The sequence below is a fragment of the Candoia aspera genome, chromosome 15 (assembly GCF_035149785.1).
Source record: "Candoia aspera isolate rCanAsp1 chromosome 15, rCanAsp1.hap2, whole genome shotgun sequence".
Lineage (NCBI taxonomy): Eukaryota > Metazoa > Chordata > Lepidosauria > Squamata > Boidae > Candoia > Candoia aspera.
Genome location: NC_086167.1, coordinates 15176157 through 15197404, shown reverse-complemented (window position 1 = coordinate 15197404; position 21248 = coordinate 15176157). Strand labels below are relative to the sequence as shown.

The window sequence follows — 21248 nt, the reverse complement described above, 5'->3', positions numbered from 1 at the left end:
GCCCGAGCGGGGAGGAAACCCCTTAGGCCCCCGCCCCCGGGGGCAGGAAAGGGCCAGGTCGAGGCGGCGGGGTCAGCACGGCTTCCGCCCTCCCCCGCAGCGGCCGCGTCGCTTCACAGAGAAACTGGCGGCGGCGGCGGCGGCGGCAGTTTCCTAAGCCGCAGCGGGGAGGAGGGAAGCGAGGCATCCTCCGCCGCCTTTCGCTCGCCTTCCTTCCCCCGAGGAGCGGGCCTTTCGAGGCGGCTCTCCATGGCCGACAGGAACGGCGCAGGGCCCGGCGGCCGGGAAGGCGACAAGCGCCCCGCCGCGACGGGGAAGGGGGCCAGGACGGAGCTGAAGGCGGTGGTGGTGGGCGACGGCGGCTGCGGGAAGACGTCGTTGCTGCTCGTCCACGCGAAGGGCGCCTTTCCCGAGGTGAGCGCCGGCTTTTATTGCCCTCCTCAGCCAATCAGGGCTCGCTCGGCCCCCTCCCCAGCTTGCGCCGCGCGGGAAGCTTCCAGTTCCCGATCCTCCGCGCGGGAAGCTTCCAGAAGGTCTGGAAACTTCCTTCAGCAGCCCCTGTGGAGGCTTCTGGAACCCCCCTCAGAGGGAGAAGGGGCAGCACCTCCCCTTATTGGGAGTGGGGTTGCTCGCATAGCCCTGAGGCAGGGCTCCCCCCCCATGCGCAGCTCCCAGAATCCCCCACAACAGCGGGCATCCTCATCCTGGCACCTCTGGAGGGCTACAGCTGGGCGAAGGTGCCAGCTGTAGCCTTCCCCCGCTGTGTCAGGAAAAGGTTCTCGCACCTCCAGATCCAGATGTGCAGGACTAACTCAGCTGGGGATGATGGGGCATGGTTGAGTTACTGCCTGTGTCCGTCCCAAGCGCCCGGATGGCCAACTGGCTAAATGTATTGGAAAGTGGTGGAGGGGAACGTTCTCTTTACTCCACATCAGGATGAATCTTGAAAGCCAGGAAATGAAACATCTGAATTTTTTTTTCTAAAAATAAGTCATCTTTATTCTCACTTTTGGGGGGTTCCATCTTACGTCCCCCGTTAGAAGCGGATGCAAGATTGGCGTCAGTTGCATTAACCTATTTTATCTTTTCAAGAAATGCTCAAAGGCATTTAAAACTAGAACCGTATAAGGAATACTTAAGAGGGAAAGATCGGGAGACCTTAACACAGGAATTAAATTAGCCACACCTTGAGTTACATGTAGAAGGTACCTGTTTTTTCTCGAGAGGTAGGTATTAGGTGAGTTCTGCGTAATAACCACAGGGCGCTTTATAGATTGCTCTCACAGACATCCTTCTCCCCAGTCCTTTGGAGAACGGAGAAGGACAGTTCTCTCTGATAACCCAGAAACTTTTTGTCCAGTCCACGGAATTGATGATTGGATGGGGTGTCATACAGCTGCAAAGAGGGCTCTGCATCCCAAGCCCTTCCAGTTGGCTCAAACTTCTGAACCCCTAAAAATCATAATAAAAGGGTCCGATCCAGATGCACAGAAACTGGAGTGGAATTGATCACAAATCTATAACCTGGGCTGGATGCTCTTTCCATAAAGTGTATGGACTCAAGACATCCTATAGTGTGCAACACAACTCGCCATCTTGTTTCCGATTCCCTTTGAGAGTTTGGAGGGGAAGACACATTCAATCATACCTTTCTTCAATCACATATCCAAGGTAGAACAACTAAGACAAATAGCTAAGGGCTAATTTCACAGACTTCCAACACCCACCCACCCCGTTCCTTCCTCCACAAAGACATATATTAAAAATGGTTAGATTTTAAGTCATTCTTCTCCTTTAACTAAAATAGTCCAAATTTGAGAGGTTCCACAAAAAATGGATCTCATGTTTGTGAGTGGCCTGTCCATGCAGTAAGCCAAGCTTCCATTAAGACTGAGTAGACTTTGTCTGAGCTTATTAATTAAACCTGATTACTACTGAGATGGGACTCCTGGGGTGTACCGTGAAGTCCCCAAGAGTTGAAATCAACCAGGAGATGTGACTTACCAGCGTGGTGTGTGTAGTGTGGTGGCGTAGAAGTTTGCTCTCATGCCTTCATGAGACCAAGACAGCAAACCAGGTGTACATTTTTGCCTCCCCAACATTTGTTGACTTAGAGTTGAGAAAAGGGTTTAAATAAAGTGAAAAGGCTTGCCTTGGAGCTACCAACAGCATATGCAAACTTCGTTAGAAATTATTAAAATGGGGCAAAAGTCTTTTCACTGGTGTTTCATCTTAGGAAACATCTCGACTCGTATCTAGACCACACGGCGACAGGATGCGTGAGTGACGGATTTCCCGTTACATAGCATTAGCTATTGCAGATTTCGAAGTTGGGAGATTGCACATCTGGGCATTGTGTCTGTCCTCAGATGTCATAAAATCCTCCGCACCGCCCTAGGCTGAGGACAATTTGCCACCTCCATGAATAAATGAATAAATGCTTCTGCAATCAATATGGCACTGCTGCAAAATCTGGTTTGGATATACGCATCCCCAGTTACCCATCTTTAGTTCCACTGAGTTCAGTTGGACTACTTCTGCATAGGTATGAATGGGATTTAATGACTTTAATGAATGGGACTGAAGTCTGCACCCACCCAAGTCCACAGCTGAATCCTGTTCTTGCAGAAATCTGCCTGTATTTCCAGTACCAATGCTTGGACAATTGCACAACTCCACACACAATGTGGACCACAGACCAAGAGGCAGAATTCAGACAGAATATCCGGAGGCCTGTGGTGTGCCACATTCTAGGCTGCAGCTAAAACTCAAAACAAGGGAAAGAAACATGTAAGGTGTGGGAAAAAAGCGCAATCTGTACACATTGAGGAGGTATCCAGATCTTAGTTGTAGTCCAACACAATAGGTGCTTCATGCATTTGGGTTTTTTGAGTATCTGTTACTCTGCCCACTGCTTCTCCTCAGGATGCGAGGCAAAGGAACAATCCATCCACAGTCAATGCTCAACCTGCTACCTTAGTAGTAATAGAGCTAATACGTTTTTTTAAAAAAATGGAATCAACAGGATTATCCTTACCTGCAGTATCAAGGGCCCTAAAAGGGCCCTAAAACAGTTGAAGAACTTAAAAAAAAACAAAAAAAACAACAACTACATCATCTCTGGAAATGTGGTCGCTGCCACTTAAACATTTGGAGATTTTTGTGGCTATTTTTGCAGAAGGGAAATATAAAGTTGTAAAACACTCTGGGAGAGGCTGTGAAACTTCACAGCGAACACTAATAACGCTGTTTTCCATTTCCTGGCAGCAATACGCCCCTTCGGTCTTTGAGAAATACACAACCGATGTCACAGTGCGGAAGAAAGAAATCATCTTACATTTGTATGATACTGCAGGTAAGGATAATCCTGTTGATTCCATTTTTTAAAAACGTATTAGCTCTATTACTGCTCCTATTTCTAGATCACCTGTTTGGGTAATTTTCATGCGTGACCCCTTTAGGCAGACTGATCACGGCACAAGCCAAGAGTTTTGCAGTTTAAGGAGAAAATCAGAAGTAGCCAAGCTAGGTGTTCCTCTGAAAGTTTAGGGAACCTACACGGTGCAAGTTAGGAACATAATCGGAACATAATCGTGCCTGGCATATTGACAGCACCGTGGCTTTTGAGTCCGTCCCCCCCCCCCCCACATTATTAACAAAGAGAAACTGAGAACAGGAAAGAAGTTGGCCAGAGACACGCACTTACGTACAAAAGTACCCAAACCCATTTGGTATTTTCCCCGTTTCAGGACAAGAGGATTACGACCGCCTACGGCCACTCTCCTACCAAAACACCCACGTGGCTTTGATTTGCTACGATGTCATGAACCCTGTTAGCTTTGATAATGTATTAATTAAGGTAAGAGGTCTTTAGAACTAAAAAGTGAAAGGATCATGGTTTTATTCTCTAAACTGCCCCCCAACAACCCCTTTGTGAGGTGGCTAGTTAGAAGCCCTTTGCAGGTACTTAGTGCGCATGTCATCTGGATCCATCACCCAACCAGTTTGGTTATGGCTCAGCGTGCTGAGTCACTGCAGCTGGTAAGACATGCTTTATGGTTTTGCATAAACTGTAAATCTAGCCAGCTGCAGCTCATTGAAGAAACTATAGTTTAGCATAGGTAATTCTGGTATTTCCAAAGCTGCACCATCAGCGTGGGTCTAAGCCTTCAGGACAGGGGAGGAGAAACCAGAAGCCATGGACAAAGGAGGTGGCTTCTAGCTTTAACAAGCCACGGCTCTAGCAAACCATAACTTAGTACACTATGTACCCTGCTTCCATCTGAGCTCATCTGGCAAAGTTCAAACGCTCTGTTCTCCAACAGTGGGTCCATGAAGTGAACCACTTCTGTCGCGGAATCCCCATCCTCTTGGTGGGTTGCAAAACGGATCTCCGGAAAGACAAAGAACATCTCAGGAGACTCCGCTCCGCTCAACAGGAACCGATCACTTACAAGCAGGTAAAGAGAGCGACAGCAGAAGTTGGCCTCTCCTTCTTCAGCTATAGCCCACTGGGTTCAGGGGACCTGCCCTTTTGCGCAACAGCATGTCGAAGACCTGCTCCATTCAGGAGCCATCAGCCCACATACTGACCAAACCTCCCAGTCTGTCTGCATTCCCTGCAAAGACCATTTCCCAGCAGCAGAGTGATTTGATTGATGGCTTAAGATGAAGACAAGGGTTTGCTGCCTGGCCCAGCACGGGAAAGTATCTAATGATAGGGCACGCAGAGTGTACCAAGCCACAAGGTGATCTGGCGTGGGCTTAAGAGGCTAGGCAAGTCAACAGCAACCACTAGCCCATCTTGTCCGGTGAGATCCGAGTGGGCATATGCTCTCTACCGCGAGCCTTTTGGTTTGCTCATATGATGCTCAGATTTTTAGGATGGGGCGCAGCAGAGAGCATAGCAGCCACGCTCTGCCTCCGGGGACCCCCATCTCCTAGTCAGCAGCCATCCCCCCATCAACTCCTACAAAGCAGCATGGAAGATCCAGTCAAACCACCAACCCGTCTCCAGTTTACCTTGTTGCTTGCTGCTGACTCCATCCCGTAAGGCTTCTGTGGATATGCTTCCTTGCAGGGTGAAGACGCCTGTCGCCAGATCAATGCCAACGTTTACCTGGAGTGCTCAGCCAAGCTTCGCGAAAACGTCGAGCCCATTTTTAGCGAAGCTGCTAGCGTAGCTTTGGATGCCATCAAGAAGGCCAAACGGCAGAAGTCAAGGCCCTGCGTCCTCTTATGACGGCATGAAACCGGCCAGAAGAGAACAGTAGCTCTTCATCCTTCGGCAATACGCAAGGAGGCCTTTCTAGGTTTTATTTCAGACTTTAAAAGGGACTTTTAATTTGGATTTAACGGGAGGAGGAAATTGTTTTACTTTACTTTCTGCTTTTAGTGAACCTTTTCATCCAACGGTCAAACGTTTCACTATGAAGCAGCCCTTCCATTTCCAGATCTCCTCTTTTTACTTGTGGAAGAAAAGATCACTTCACTGCTTGCCATTTTAAACAAGAGTTTAAAAAACCCTCTCTTACATCATCGCAGTAATACTTAATTGCAGTTCGCACGTGGAATGACTCCTCCGCTGCCTCCTGTTCAATAAACTTCTCAAGGTGTGAGTTGGAGCTGCGTAACACACTAAACCATACGCTAGAGTTTGCTTGACTTCGGTTTAATGCAATGTTTCTCAGCTGTAGCAGCTTGAAGATGTGTGGACTTCAACTCCCAGAATTCTGGGAGTTGAAGTCCACACATCTTCCAGTTGCCAAGGTTGAGAAACCCTGGTTTAATGCATCATTTGTATGTTGCCACTGTAGCTTGCAGACTGTGATTTATGGTTTAGTGTTGCCATTATCCTAGCCAAGTGTGCTTGTTCAACCAACCTTAGTTAAAATGGACCCTCATTCAGTAAGATGTATGAATGCAATGGCTGTGACCGACCCTTACCGGTCTGTAATAACACAGGAACGCTTTGAGACAGGAATCAGTCCAAAAGTTCAGAAGTTAAAGTACAGCATGGTTGTGATTTAATTGTTACTCAGGTATAGTGAGCCCCAATTCAGTTAGAAGATTCCAGCACCATCTGCACAAGAAACAATTGGTAAGACCTTACGATTTGCCCCGCTTGTGCCTATGTAAGATTTTTTAGGTTGTTTTCTTCTATTTCATGAGGGGTAGCTACCTCAAAATATGCCTTTATATCTGCTGCGGTGCCTTTAAACAATTTCTAGCTGAAAGTTGGACTCTTTATGCCGATTCTCTTTGTTTCTTTGTAATCCTCTGAACTGTACTTTAAAATGTTTTTTTTTATTATTTTAATAGAAAAATAAAAATTAAAAATAATCATGGAGGGGACAATCAAATATTTGGAGTAATGGTGGGGGAGGGAGGGAAGCGTTTCATTAAAATACAACAGGAGTAATAAATAAGAGGATAGAACAGGTTGTCATTTCTAAATCATAAGCTTATTGGATCAGTTAATTTATGCAGGAAGAAAATCGGTTTATATCATATATCAAATAATTCAGATCTTAATCAGCAGAATTTACCCAGGCACAGATAGCAGACATAAAAGCAAAGAAGATTTTAGCCTTGGATTCCACTTGCACCTGTCATTTCCAGAGCTCTCTTTTTATCAGGGAAAAATAGCTTCATCTGTGGCAGGAAGATGAGGAATACCCGGCAATCCGTGCTCTCCCCAAACTCTTCATGACTAATCTTAAAATGCCTCGCAAGGAATACATTCCACAACTTAAAAGTTATGTCACAGAATCACAGGGAGGAGGGAAGAGCCGTTCTTTATTTGCCATCTTCTCCCTCTCGAGGCACAAGGAGGTTTGAAAGAAGGCTGAATACGGAAAACATCCATGCAATTTTGGGGTCAACAAAACCAGAAGCAAACTGTGAGATTATTCATCGGGCTGCAAGAAGCTCGTGTAATTCCTCATCTCCCACCCTTGCTAAAGTCTGCTGAAATAAATGACAGAGGAGGACTGGAGGCTACTTACTGCGTGTATCAGATAAGCAGCCTGGCCATCCGGAGCCACAATTCACACATTTCTCACCCACCCTCCCCCTGCGATTGACTGCAGAGAGATGCTGGGCGCCTGTGCAGGCAACTGCAGCTACGCAGGGTTCTAAGAGACTGAGCTATCTGGATTGGATGGCGTCAAGCAGGCACAAATACGTTCCCAACCCTGGCACTACAAACAGCCATACAATTAAAGCTTGCTTTATTCCAGAATAATCCTATCTCCTTAAAAAAAAAATCCCATCCATGTCCCTCCCAGAGAGGGCCAACTTTATGGCTGGATCCTCCCCAAGAGTTGGGGTTTTGCATTCAGTATAAATATATAAACAGGTCATTCATTGGGGGGGAGACAGCAGCACTGACAAATCAGTCAGTTTTGGAAGACACAGCAGGAAAGTGTTGAGCGGCATTTCCTCCAGGGCTTCGCTTAGCAAAGGGCTGGTGAAGAAGCCGGAGAACTGGATGGAACGCGTGCCGAACTGCAGAGAAGGCCACAAGGGACCAGGCCTCTGCCCCACATTAAGTTGTACTGCCCGCAAGTTCAGCCCTCCTCCTTCACAGCTCCTTGGTTTTGTTCTTCTGGAATTTTGTATGCACAACTTTCAGAGTGGTGAGGAAGTTGCCGAGGAAGAGGATCAGAAATGTGAGAGCAAGCACCAAAACCTGGAGAAGACAGGAAGGAAAACAATAGGAACATACCCACATAGAGAGACCCGCTTCGGGCGCAGACGTGTCACCTAATGACATCACACTGGAAAAGCACGAGGAACAATGGCAGCCAACAGGTGAAAGGCTTGGACTGGCAGTGTGTCAGAGCAGACTGTCCTCCTGCTGTGCCAGGATCAAGAATCATTAACTCCCAGCAGCGGATCTGCAGGCATCGGATTGGGAAAGCATTTGAGTTATCACTTAAACGAATAGCTAACAGGAGTTTGTCATTGTTTATTCACCAGTGGAACAAAAAAAGGGTTTCTCTTTGTTCTCTCAGCAGCAAATTCTATCCAATTATGGTATATTAGCTTAATAAGGAAAGCAAGCATCTTGGATATTAGTTATCTCAAAACACAACCAAGCTGCTTAAGCAGTGAAGCTGGTTGCCTCTAAGTATACAGGGCATGGCTTTTGGCTCAGCCATACCACTCAGAAATGTTGGAAACTGGATGAGAATATGGGAAAAGCAGCATAATGTTCAAGTCTGCCAGATGTCTGTCTTCATTTGGATGAAAAATGAGGCCAGGACATTCAGAAACCTTCATTTTATTAGGCCTTTTCAACTGTTAGCAACTCAAGACATTCACAAACACGAAAGCATGAATGATGTTCCCTTATTTCTCAACCGTCCTTGTGTTCTGTTTCTAGGTTTCTCAACAGCATGCAGCATGAAGCCCCAATCAACTCGGGCAAAAATTATTTTGAACCCAAACACTTACTTGCCATTCTTTACACTTCTTGTGCCTGGACAGTTCAAAAAGGGTGATCGCATTGTAGAGTTGCCAAAACTTAAGCAGAGGGAAGGAGAGGAAAAAACGGAGATTTAGGAACAGCCTTCCACATGCAGAGATCTGAGCAATAATTGTAACCAAGAGCAGCTGGGAAGAATTTTAGGAAAGTTCCATTCATCACGAGATGACTAATTTGAAAGCCAGCGAAGGACCACATATGGATTAGCAGCCTAGAAGAATTCATACCAAGCGCTACAGTTCTGCCACAACGCACAGCCTTGGCATGGAAAAAAGTCCAGTTCTTGGGCAACAGATAATGGGAATGGTGCAATCAAAGCCCCATTTGTTTTTATGTGTACCTCATGTGCAGCACACTTTACAAACAGGCAGAGCAGCGCCATCTCGGTTTTTTTACCACATGCTGCAGAGGCCCCTGCCTGCCCATCAAACTAGAAATATTGGGCTAAATGAAGCTATAATCCAGCCTCAAGAAAACTACAGCCAGGTTTTATACTCATGGTATCTACAGACTGGTCCACTCATATTGGTTATGACAGAAACAATGCATTCCATTCCTTTGACTTTTGTATATACCTAACAAATGTATCAGCAAACAATGTGGCATCCAACTTACATGTCCAAAGAACAGAAACGGGAGGAGAAATGTCAGTCCTCGCCACATCCAAGACTGAAACCCCTCTATCAAGAGATCAAAATAATCACAGGCATATTAGGCAGTGCGCAGAGCATTTTTAATCTGATTTCATTATGGGTGAAACAGTTTCTTACGGGCACAGGAGACGCAATCAACCAAAGAGCAAAAAAAAAAAAAGTAACTAATTTATTTCAAAAAAGATTGAAACAGATCACTGGTGGGAGGATCCCATTTCAAATATCCCCCTTGAAACCCTTTGTATGCAAAATTAAATCGCTACCCAGTCAGAAAGAACAGATGGGATCAGTGCTGATGCAGAGCGATTGCAAATACTTGCTCGTAGTTCCATTAATCGGTGAACCCTGATCCAAATATTGGAGAATGTAGGTTAAATGCCTTGAAGCAAATAAAAGTGCCTAACACAGGCACGCCACTTACCCACTGTGAGATCTAAGTGGTTTTTTTTCCCGAGTGCACGAAGTCGATAAAGGCACCCGCTTTGATAATAATATTGAAGGAATTGAACACAGCCTGGAAGGGGAAGAAAAAAGAAAGGAGGCACCACTTTTTAAAAATGGGATTGGGGCTGTAATTCATTAGCCTTCCCTTATTTATACCTGGACACACTCGACCACATAGTAAATGTGAGAAGAACTTTCCGGATTAAATATGCTTTTCCTCTGACCCAAGTTTGCTATGCAACATGCACGCTGCTCCCCGACCCCAATCTGTGAAAAGTCCAGGTTTTAATGTGGTAGGTATATTTACTTACTCTGAAAAATGGAAAAAGCTAAAAACTGGTTGCGGAACATTTGGTACATGAGACCATCTGGCCTGTGAGAGGAGGAAGGAAAAGAAAGGAAACACAGGAATGATTTAACAGGCATTGCACAGATGCGGCTGTCATATCCTATTGCATCAGAGGCCATTCAGATGCAGAGAGGAAATTTAAAGAGAGAAAACAAGATCTGGAACTAGAAACCGAAGAAAAGGTATCTGGGTTCGGGTAATTCAGCCTATCCATCCTAACCATCGCAGATGGAAGGGAACATGAGATTCAGTGGAGTCCAGAAGTGAGAAAAATCTACATGGAAAACAGAGCAAGGAAGTAATTTATTTTATTTATGTTTATTCAACTGACTTGATTCTCTTTTCGTGTGCAAAGAATCTCTAAGGCTGGTCTGACATTCAAAGGATAAAAAAGGGAAGAGTCTGCTTACCACGTTAGCATCACCCCGGATAAGAATGCAGAGACGTAATGATGGGACACCCACCAGCCTTTAATCCTAGGATGAAAGAGGACACATTTTAAGCCATTTCATGCTTTACCACAGAGACGCATCACCTGAGCCTCCAGCAGAGCACAGACCCTCCCTAACCCTTCTTTTTGTTTTAAGAAACTTTATTAAATTTCAAAATACAAGTAAAATATGTAAAGATAGAAAAAGATTGAAGAAAGAAGCGAAAAAAGAACAAACTTAAAAGTGCAGAAATAAGAAAAAAGAAATCTAGAAAAAAGAGTAACTTCCAACCATCTTCAGTACAGATAAAAACATAAAACTACATAAACTGATTACTCTATTTTTAACGATAGTACACATTATTTCTATATGCTTATACAGTCCTAACCGTCAAATCCCAAAATCAAAACTTTGTGTTTTTTTCAGTTCCAAGCAAAAAAGTCCAGAAGAGGTTTCCAAGCAGAAACAAAGTTAGATAAATTATTTTCTTTAATCAATGTAGTCAGTTTTGCCATCTCTGCCAGTTCCATTAATTTCACCATTCATTCTTCCGCTGTGGGAATTTGTTAAGTCCTGCCACCTTTGTGCATACAAAAGTCTTGCTGCTGTTATCATAAATAAGAGACTCCCTAACTCTTCCACGTGGTTCCCAGAATCTCTTCCAAGTTCCATTATAATTTTAAATCAGAATTATTCATTCCATGGGGAATAATCATGTTACCAAGATTTAATTTACATTTTAAAGGTAAAGGTTTCCCTTGACGTAAAGTCCAGTCGAATCCGACTCTAGGGGGCGGTGCTCATCTCCGTTTCTAAGCCTTGGAGCCGGCGTTGTCATAGACACTTCCGGGTCATGTGGCCAGCATGACGACTCGGAACGCCGTTACCTTCCCGCCGAAGCGGTACCTATTGATCTACTCACATTTGCATGTTTTCGAACTGCTAGGTGAGCAGGAGCTGGGATTAACAACGGGAGCTCACCCCGCCGCGCGGTTTCGAACCGCCGACCTTCCGATCGACAGCTCAGCGGTTTAACCCGCAGTGCCACCGCGTCCCTGTAATGTAAAATTTACATTTTACATCTATATTAATGTAGTCCTGGCTTTACTCCCTTGTTAGATCTGGCTATTGTGACTCAAAACAAGGCTGTACACTTTTGACTTACACACCTCTAGTTCCTAACTCTTTAATCCTGGCTAGGAATTCTGGAAGCAGAACTCTATCTGGAGGGCACCAAATTTGGGAAAGGCTGATGCAGAACCTATTCTCTAAATGCACACTTGTCCCGTGATTTGATGCATCTCTGATTCCCTTAAACTCAGGATCAGAGAACAAGACAGGATATTACATAGTTACCACGTTAGTCTGAAGTCCCATCTCCTCAAAGCACTCAATGACCATCTTGAGGACTAGTACCTTGATCCATTGCTGATGAGGATACTTTCTCTTATCGTCAGCGTGCAGTAATACCAAACCAAGAGGAAGTTGAACACTTCATCAGTGACCCTGCAGGAAAAACTGGGGATTATTCCCCCCACTCAAAACAGAAGGAAAATACACAGAACAATGTTTATATAGGTTTGTGTAGGTACATAATTTTTTAAAATAAAACTATGAATAAAAAAAATCTTGCTTCAGGGCAGGTACTAAACCCCCCTCATTTTCTACATCCCAACCCCAGTATTAACAACTATCAATTCAAAATAATTAAAGAGGGTAAATCACCGGGTAACCAGAGGGTCTAATTGAGTAAACACTGTTCTACTGTGCTTTTTAAGTCCATCCTGCTCCCCTACCATTAAGATTCGGAACAGAATGGCCGAAAGTAAGAAAACCTGTTTCCGTGACTGAGAGGTTCTATTGGGCGGAAGTTTGCAAATGCAGCGTTAAATCCTTCTGATCCTGTTTAAGGAGACAGGTCTGGGCAAATCCTACAAGGAGCTCCCGTTAACGCTAGATAAATCCAATCAGCTGAGAAACGCAGGCCAGCCCTGGCAGGGAAAGTCTTACGTGTCTCACCCACACCTTTTTGGCTGTGTAGCTACAGGAGAGAGAGGATAAGCAGGGTTCTTCCAGAAAAAAGTCAGGGGTAGCAATCTACCATCACAAACATGGTGCTGCAAAGACACTGGCAGGTCTTATACCGTGGCAACCACCCGGTTAGGTGGACTTGGGAGTCTAGATCCTAGAACCTCATTCCTCCTTCTTCCTGATAATCTCCCCTGGAAATTGGATTCTCTTTTTCCCAGCAAAGCTATGGACAACTGCATTTTGGTCCTCAGCTTTAAGACTTGGAGCTGAGCTCCAGATCTCATGCAATCTCAGCTTGCCCTTGAGAACGTGGCCCCGGATGCCTCTGCTCAGGGCCAAAGGTGGAAATGTTTCTCAGAGGGCCCAGAACCACACAATCGGGCATATAACTCCACCATTACATACGCTCAACAAACTGCGTGTTGAGCCCTGGTGGTGAGCTGAGCCCTGGTGGTGAGCCCTGGTGGTTTCGCACCAGCATCTTAGCAAGCTGGAGGACTGCACAGAGTTGTGCCCAGCGGTGGTGAGCTGAGAATCGCTGGGCACAACTCTGTGCAGTCCTCCAGCTTGCTAAGATGCTGGTGCGAAATCCATGGCCACAGTTAAAAAAAAAATAAAAATTACAACCATTTGCCAGCTAACCAAGTTGCCATCTTACCGATAATGGAGAACAAACCGGCAGGCGACTGCTCCAAGCAACAGGATGATGGTCAAGTACAGTTTAAATTTTTCATATTCGTCTTTGTAGGCAAACCTAGAGCAAGAGGAGCAGGCTTGAAAAGATACACGCCATTGTAAAGCCAGACTGAGCTGGCATTCTGTGCCCTGTGCTCGCACATTGCCCTTCTGTGGCCAGAACACACTGCAGCCTTGTTCTGACAGACCACAATTCCTGGTTCACTCAAACCAGGATTGATACTTGTAGGCCAGTGCAGCCCATCTGGACAGACAAGATGTAACCAACACAGGAAGAGGCTCTAAGCTAGCCAATCTTCTTGATAGGCATCAGCCCGCAGTGCCCATCATCCCAGCTCACTCTGGTTGGGGAGACTAGGTGCTGTAGTCCCTTATCCAGAGGGGCCGTATCAGAGAAGATTCCCCTCCCTTTGTCTGCAGGCCGCCCCTCGCCCACCACTCTCCTCCCTCTCCTCTATACAGAAATGACCTAGAATAGCAGAGAACTTACTTACTTGGCCTGGTTACTTAGCAGAGTGACATCCACGTTTCCCAACACCAGATTTAAGTACAGACTGAAAGGGAGGGGGGAAAAAAAGTCACAACAGTAGAAACCCATCAGACTTGTCAGTGGGACAGTTTTCATGTTATTCTCCCCAGGTTACCCCTCTATTGCTAAGAATATCTGTCAGTCCAAAGAGCTGGTTTTCTCTTGCTTTGCAGTGCTTTAAGTAGCTCTCGGGTTGTTCTCCTTCAACCTGAAACCCTTCAGACACCTTGGATCACTATTCCCATCAACCCCAGCCAGCAGGCTACTCCAGACCAAGGTCAGTGGGAATTGTAGGCCAACAGATCCAGAGGGAACCCAGCGGTATTTATAATGCCCTTCGATCCACCCAATAACCAAGCCTTTATTTATTCATTCATTCATTAGATTTATATGGCCCATCTCAAATACATGACTCTGGGTGGAGTTGGAGAGCTTAAACTTACTAAGAAGAAGAGTGGAAGCAACCTGTGCATTAATAAATAGCACAACAAAGAGACAATCAGATCTCTAAAAGCCCCCATCAAGGTACAACATGGGAACACAATAATATTTTGGCTATGGGAGTCAAACGGTCCTTGGTGGAGAAGCCGTCCTACAAGCAGGGCCCTCAACCCAGAACCCTTCTCCATCTTAGCCCCACCTTCGGCTTCGCTTGCTGGGGGCTCCTGCCCTCCAAGAATGGTCTGGGCAGGTACGTATGGAGCCGGTCCTCAAATACCATTGTTTCAATGAGGCAATTGAAACTGTACGTGGAAGGAACAGCAAGGAGGAGATTCAACAGCACAAAACGCTGCACTGAAGCTCTTCTGAATGCAGCCAACACCCTCCCATCTCCAAACGGTTCCTGGTCCTCTCCATCCTCTGCCAACTGTGGATTTATAGATGGATCTTAAGGAGGTTACGGAAAGCCTCTCCAAAATGCAGCTTTCAGCTCCCTGGATGGAACATTTCACGTTGTGCTAAAAGGACACCAGGCCCCACGGGAGCCACACCGGGAGGGTTTGAAAAACAAGGTCACATGTTTCCCTTTTAATAGCACCCCTCTGCAAAACCTTCATCCTTGCAGCTCCTGATGAGCCTTAGGGAAACGCCTACCCGTTCTTCTTCGGCAAGTAGGCCTCCACGTCAAAGAAAACATTCTGGTGGTCTCTGATCTGGTTGTTTATTTGCAGGATGAGCTCCGTTTCCAAGCTGCCCTCGCGCTGGCATCTGGACATTGGGGATGAACACAAGTGCAGGTGTTTAAAAAGAGAGCCTGACAGCCAATTGCACCAGTGGAAAATGGTAACTGCCCTTGTGTATTTCTTCCTGCCCAATATTAAGAGAACAAGCTGCCATGAAGCAGGAAAGCTTGCAAACTAGACTCCCAAGCCCTAGGTTTTTAGTTTTGAAAGTGAGATTAAGGTTCTAGCCCTCATGATCATGAGAACATACCCATGACCCACGGAAGCAGAAACACAGTCATCAGCAAAGTAAAAGAAGGGGGAAAAGGAAGTGAAGAATTCTCTGAAGACACCATTTCTATTCCTTCCCCGCTCCCCCCAAATCTTGGTTTTAGGTTTCCCTGCCTGTAATCCTGAATTTTTGTTGGGAGAGATGTTAGGAACCACCTTATCCCAGGTTTGAGTATTTAATATCTCTTCTGATCGATGTCAGCAGCTGAGGACTTCTGGCAGATGAAGTCTTTCCCCATCTAGGACACCTTGGGTTGTTCCCTCTACAAGTTGTCCACAACCTGTTAAGTTTTTAAGTAAACAGAAAAGGGGGAGGACAGACAGGCAGAAAACTAGCGCATCTGTGAACACCAGCTAGCAGTCAGAAGACACAATGAAAACTGCTTAATCTCACAACACATGGACAGACTCAACCACAGTTTCAACCGGGAAACTCTGAGCATTCTAGACCAAGCCGAATCCAGAAATGCTAGGGAATTCCTGGAAGCTTGGCACTCAGACACATCAGCCATCAACAAACCACATTTACACACTATTCAGAGTCAGTAAAAAAGCTAAGAAGGAAACCAAAAGACTAGAACACATCTCCTCCAGCAGCCAGCACCCAGATAAGCAGGGATTAACACCAGACAAACAATCAAGCAGAAAACAATGCTCTGATCAAGGAACTACCAGGAGAAAACTGCACCCCCATCAACATGGGCAGGGCAAGTGACTGAACAGAACAGGGAGCAAACCCCGCACTCTCATGCATGGATGACGTTACTTAGTCAGGCCATGAAACGTCTGCCAGCCAACCACCAAGCTCAGAGAGCACCAAGGACTCCACCGTTCAACCCTGAGCCACAGAGATTCTCTTCTATTCAAAAAGGAAGAATCTGTTACCTCCGAAAGTTATACTGCAACTCCTTCAGTCTCTGTTTTTGCTTCTGTATAGAACTGCTGCAAGCTGCCTGCAAGCTTGTCAGTTCCTCCAGTTTGTGTCTGTAAATTTTGTGGGTTTCCTATAAATAAAGCATTTAAAAGATGCGTTAGATTCACAGCAGCAAGAAACAACAACATCAAGTTTGCTCGTTCAGGTTTAGGTGACTTTGGTTGATTCAATTTCCACATTAGTTGGAGAAGGTGTGACATTAGGACTGGTTATGTGGGAAGATCACCAGGCACATCAATTCCCTAATTTTATTGAAGCTTGTGCCACCTTTGGAGCAGCATCACAACTCCTAAGACAGTATCAAGCAAAAACACCACGAGGTCTTAAAAACAGATTCCGAAAAGATGCAATGGGGAAAACACCCAAGGACACATTTTCAATCTTTACTTCCCAGTTTTGGAAAAAGGCCAACATAAAATCACCAGCAGTCTTTTTCCATGAGCAGCTTGTAAGCATAAACAAAACACAGGCCTGCATTCAAACGTAGAAGCAACGGATGGCATTAAAATCGGTAATAGATTCCCAGGAAAAGCAAGTGTCTGCCTGGGGCTGGAAGAATGTCTAGTTTAAGGCCAGGCAAGTCAAGAGTGCACTCCAGTGGTGCAGTTGGAGATCCCACACAAGGTTTCAAGAAACTGGAATGCACCACACTGACATTCAGGGGAGAAGCCAGGATCCAACTCCACTTGTGCGGCTAGATCCGGATTGACTCACTGCCCTGGTCCGCAAAGGCAGGACTCACACGGCACTTCAGACCCGCCTTGCTAGAGACAGTACGAAAGAATAAACACCAATCCAACCAGATAGGCAGAATTCACCTAAAACAGCCTTCTGCAAAGGAGCAAGCAGCTGCTAACTGCTAATGAGTAAGTTAATTACACTAACACGCAAACTATTTTTCTGAGAATCCAAGGGCCCTGTAATTTAGCCTGTCCTTCCAGGGAGGTGAATTTAGAAGAGTAACTGGAGAGCAAAAAAAAAAGGATGACATCAGTACAAGGTTTTGAAAGACCAAATTGAGCTCAAGTGCTAATAATGAAAAACAACAACAACCCAGAAAGTTGTAACTGATATGTTCTTAGCAACCTTCCCATCTCTATGGCCAACCAGCTCTAACACCATTCCAGAGATTGAATCCTACATACCAACTTTTTTTTTCTGGCCTTTTTCGAACAGCTACAGAAAAACAGGGCACGCAGTCCTACTTATTTACTCATTACTGACATTTCACGGATCCCAGAAAGAGGGTGATCCTTGGAGCAGAACCCTTGAACGCTGGGTGAATCTCTGCCCTCTCTTTCACAACACCAATTCCCTGTCCAGGGGATGCCAAAGGAGTTTCAAAGGGGTGACTTAATGAAAAACGAATAAACCATTAACGTAATCCTCTCCACTTACACGGTTACAAACAGGCATTTTTTTCCCTGCCTTTCCAATGGAAAAGCTTACAGATATTGGGGGGGGAGAGAAAAGCAGATCAAAGTACTGTAGATCGACTCTTCAATTTCGTTCCCGCATCCTTTAAAAAAAAAAAAAGCATTTGCTTGCAAGGCTTAGCTAGGAGTTCTCAAAAAGTGAAGTGCTCCAAAGGGACTGCCAGTTTAGGGACTTTGGTGCAGGAGCCTCTGTCAATCAAAGGGGAAGGGTTCAGCAGCCCCACCACCAGGAATTTTCACAAAGAGGTCACTTGTGAAGGACAAGTGTCAGGTGGATCCCTGTCCCAGCAAGCAGGGGAGGAGGGCAGTTCGAAATGCCATCATCCAACCACCACTTCAAATTTCAATGCGTTATCAAGCGTTCTGGGGCATTGTGGGGAATTCTTTAAGGGTGAGTGACTCAGGGCCCCCCGGCTATCGATTGGGATCCACCAGTAGCCAGGAGTTCAGGCAGCAGCTAAAATGGCTGGATGGTGATGAATCCCCAGCTGCAGGGACAGCTCGTATGACCCAGAATGATGGTCTGCTCAGAGCTGTGGCTTCCTTGGGGCTAATTATGGTTATGGACTCAGCACAGATCCTCCAGTTGCAAGGGAGAAAGCGAACAAGACTTGCCAGTGGAAACCCATACTTTACCAGCCCAAATTAAGGTTTATATAGTCAAGAAATTATGTCTTGCACAAAATAGGGACCTGTGCTGATTTTTCTGCAATCTGTGAGGTGTCTGGAAATGGGGGGGGGGGTTGGCACACCCTTTTGCCTACTAGCAACCACCCATTCCAGGAGCCTCACAAACTGTTTGGCCAGAGCCCAACTTTGGCACAGATGCCCAAGGCTGAAGGTCAGTGGTTTCCAAGAAAGCTCCTTCAGGAAAGGATGAAGAAAGAGTGCAGCGGGTCCAATGCTGCCCACTGGAAATAACTGGCCAGAGAAAGCCCACCACGCAAGCTTCACACTCTTTTCTGGGGCTCTGAATCCACTTCTTAGAAGAAAGCAGCAGCCCACAGACTGGTGCCTGCCTGGCCGAGATGCGTTCTTCATTCGTGGGCTCGGCCCCTTCTTGCCCCCTCCAGCATTCCGCAATTGCCCATCAGCAAACTGGTGGTTCGCGCCCAAGGGCCAGGTCCATTTCCAGCCCCAATTTCTCCAGACCCCTTTCCCTGTTCACCTTCCAAGGAGGCCACGTCTGGCTGCAGCTTCACCTGAGGGCCTGCAGAAGGTTGATCCCGCCCGGCAAGGCCAGGAATATCAGGCCAGGTCCCAGGACGGCGACTCAGCCCCCCTCCCCCGCAGGCTCTGCAAGGACCTAAAAAACGCCCCGTCCGTTGAGGCAGCTCAGCCCACCCTTCCTCCCCGCTTCTCGCTTTGCTTAAAGCGCCCACCCGGATGGGTCTGGACTTCAGCTGCCAGCCAGGGATGACGGGGGGTGGCGGGATGTCACCTGAAGACCCCTGGGAGGGCCTAACGCCGGCTTGTTTTCAAGGAGGATGCGGGCAGCGCTAAGCCTTTCCAGCGGTTGCGCGGGATCCAAAGGGCCCCGCAGCTCCATGGGGGCGGGGGGAGGTGCTTTGCTCTCCGTCCTCCACCGACCCCGCGCTCGGGAGCCCCGGCCCACATCACGCAGGGGCGGGGCGCGCCCGAGCTGGGGGAGGAAGACGTTCGGCGGAGTTGGGGCGGCCCCGCCAGGTCCTTCCCACGCCAGCGAGAGGGGTGGGGGGCCCGCTGCGAGGAGGAGCGGGGGAGGGGGGCCGGGAGGGGGGGAGGGGCGGGCGGGGAGCCTGCAAAGGCCCCCTCCCCCGAAGAAGTGCCCGATGAAATCATCAGCATCGTCATCGTCGTCATCGCAGCAGCAGCAGCAGCTCCCGCTTCTCGCCCTACCTGCAGCTGATGGAACTCCCCCTCCAGCTCCTTCCACGCGCCCAGGGAGCTCGGCGAGGGGGGCCCCATAGCGCGGGCCCCGCGCCCCGCAGGACGACCCGGCCCCTCCACGTGCGCAGCCGGCGTACCCCACCTCCTGCCCCCCGCCGCCCGCCGCGCTATGAATGGGCCGGCCACGCCCCCGGCCACGCCCCCTCGCCGCGCCGCAAGGTTAATTCATCGCGGCCGCCCCTTCCTCCCCGGGAGTGCCCGACCGCGCAAGCGCACCTCCCCGGCGCCGCCCCCCCCCGCTCCGATTGGCCGAAGCGAAGGCCCGATCTTCCCGTGGCCGCGCCCACAAGGCGGCCTCGCGCCCCACCCACCCGAGTTAACCCTTCGTTCGCCGTTCTGAGCGTCCCTTCGGCATCCCCTGCCGGGGGACCCAGCCGGGAGTGGCTGGCGGGGGGCTCGTGCCAAGGCGGTGCCCTCCTGAGCGTGTGCAGAGGGTCGCTTGGTACTCATTTCTTTATAGAAGCCCCTAGCCCTGGCCGAACCTGGCTGATCTTGAAGAAGCTAGCTGTGGGGTTCACGGAGAAAATCTATCTGTGTCAGCGTTTCTCAACCTTGGGAACTTTAAGATGGGTGGACTCAACTCCCATAATTCCCTAGCCAGCCGCAGTAAAGATGTAAAGATTAGAGATATAAAGAAGTATATACACACATTAAGTGTGTCTGCTGTGTATATAACTTGTTTATATCTTCATATCTTTACTGGATTAGAAATTAAAACAGACATTTCAAAGTATTTGACTTCACGGACCCCCTGAAAGGGTCTTGGGGAGCCCCAGGGGTCACCAAACCATAGGTTGAGAACCACTGCCCTAGCCCTTTAAAGAAAAGAAAAAAGAAAGAAGAGAAAAAAGATAAAGAGAGAAAAAGGAAAAAGGAAAAAGGAAAAAAGAAAGCAAAGTCATTATTGGCAGCCACCAGATGGCAGCGTTGCGCATACATTGGACTGCAGATGGCTGGCTTGGCAGGGACTGAAGATTTCCATCTTTTTGCATTGCAGCTCAGTTGCCCCGGTTGAATTACTGACCCGGATCAGCCATGGGCACCTCTGCATGGCAAGGCTGGGCCTCCCATGGCCCTTGGGAAGTTGTGACATTAAAACACACAGCATCCTGCCCTTCTGGCCTTCCTGGGTGGGGCCTACATCTGCATCCACACACCCCAACGAACAGGAGCAGATTAATTTACTTAAGCAACGCCTGACTCGGGAAGGAAGACTCTGGGTGGCTCACAGCATAACTAACAGGATAAGATATATCCTTTTGTCTCCGGGGTGCATTTGCTGTGTGAAGAGGCTGCAGATAGTCCTCGCGTCCCTTAAGTTGCTCTACCAAAGAATCTCATTGCCTGAAACAATCAGTATCAACATCCGTATTTGTGAGAGATCCTCAGGGCATCTGCAGATTACAGGAAGGGCAGAGAATGTCCCAGGACCTTGGCTGAAAACCTGCAGTTTAAAAAAAACAAACCACTCGGGCTAGATTTTTTTTTTAAATGCATCTGCCAATAGGAAAACGTCATTACGGAGTTTGCGAAGATGGAGCGTGAGAAAAGGTGGCTGGGGAAGAGTCATCTGATTTCCTTGGCAAGCTGGGCAAAATCCAGAGCAAGTCCCTCAGCCTTCTTAACCAGTTTAAACAATGAGAGAGGAAACAGATCTTCCCAGCAAGTGTGTTTCTGCAAAGAGGCAGCACCACTTTCACACACAAATCAACAGGGATCAGAGAAAGGGGACGAAACGGCTGGTTGCTGTCTGGTGTGAGTCAAAGCAAAATTTAAGATGCCGCTGGAGAAGTTGATACCTCCCTGTTTACATCCCCTTCTGGGTTAGAAAATGGGTCTCCTGGGCACCCAAGGAGCGATTTGGTGGATGG

At 47.4% G+C, this 21248-nt stretch overlaps 2 protein-coding genes across 4 annotated transcripts; one reads left to right on the top strand and one right to left on the bottom strand.

Moving 5' to 3' along the window:
• The first annotated feature begins 249 nt into the window (after positions 1-249).
• On the top strand, positions 250-6072 carry RHOF (ras homolog family member F, filopodia associated). Its single transcript, XM_063315352.1, has 5 exons — positions 250-414; positions 3268-3355; positions 3750-3859; positions 4326-4460; positions 5081-6072. The coding sequence occupies exons 1-5, from the start codon at positions 250-252 to the stop codon at positions 5240-5242; spliced, it is 660 nt and encodes a 219-aa protein (XP_063171422.1). The 3' UTR covers positions 5243-6072.
• A 709-nt stretch (positions 6073-6781) lies between these two features.
• TMEM120B (transmembrane protein 120B) lies at positions 6782-19444 on the bottom strand. Of its 3 annotated transcripts, XM_063315347.1 has the most exons (12): positions 19327-19444; positions 15964-16082; positions 14720-14833; positions 13590-13649; positions 13058-13153; positions 11785-11874; positions 10348-10413; positions 9900-9961; positions 9566-9658; positions 9107-9171; positions 8461-8529; positions 6782-7693 (listed from the first exon to the last, which is right to left on the bottom strand). In XM_063315347.1, the coding sequence occupies exons 1-12, from the start codon at positions 19393-19395 to the stop codon at positions 7586-7588; spliced, it is 1011 nt and encodes a 336-aa protein (XP_063171417.1). In that variant the 5' UTR covers positions 19396-19444; the 3' UTR covers positions 6782-7585. The 3 variants fall into 3 exon arrangements, with proteins under 3 accessions (XP_063171417.1, XP_063171418.1, XP_063171419.1); XM_063315348.1 differs by lacking the exon at positions 8461-8529; XM_063315349.1 differs by lacking the exons at positions 8461-8529; positions 9107-9171.
• Positions 19445-21248: the final 1804 nt, after the last annotated feature.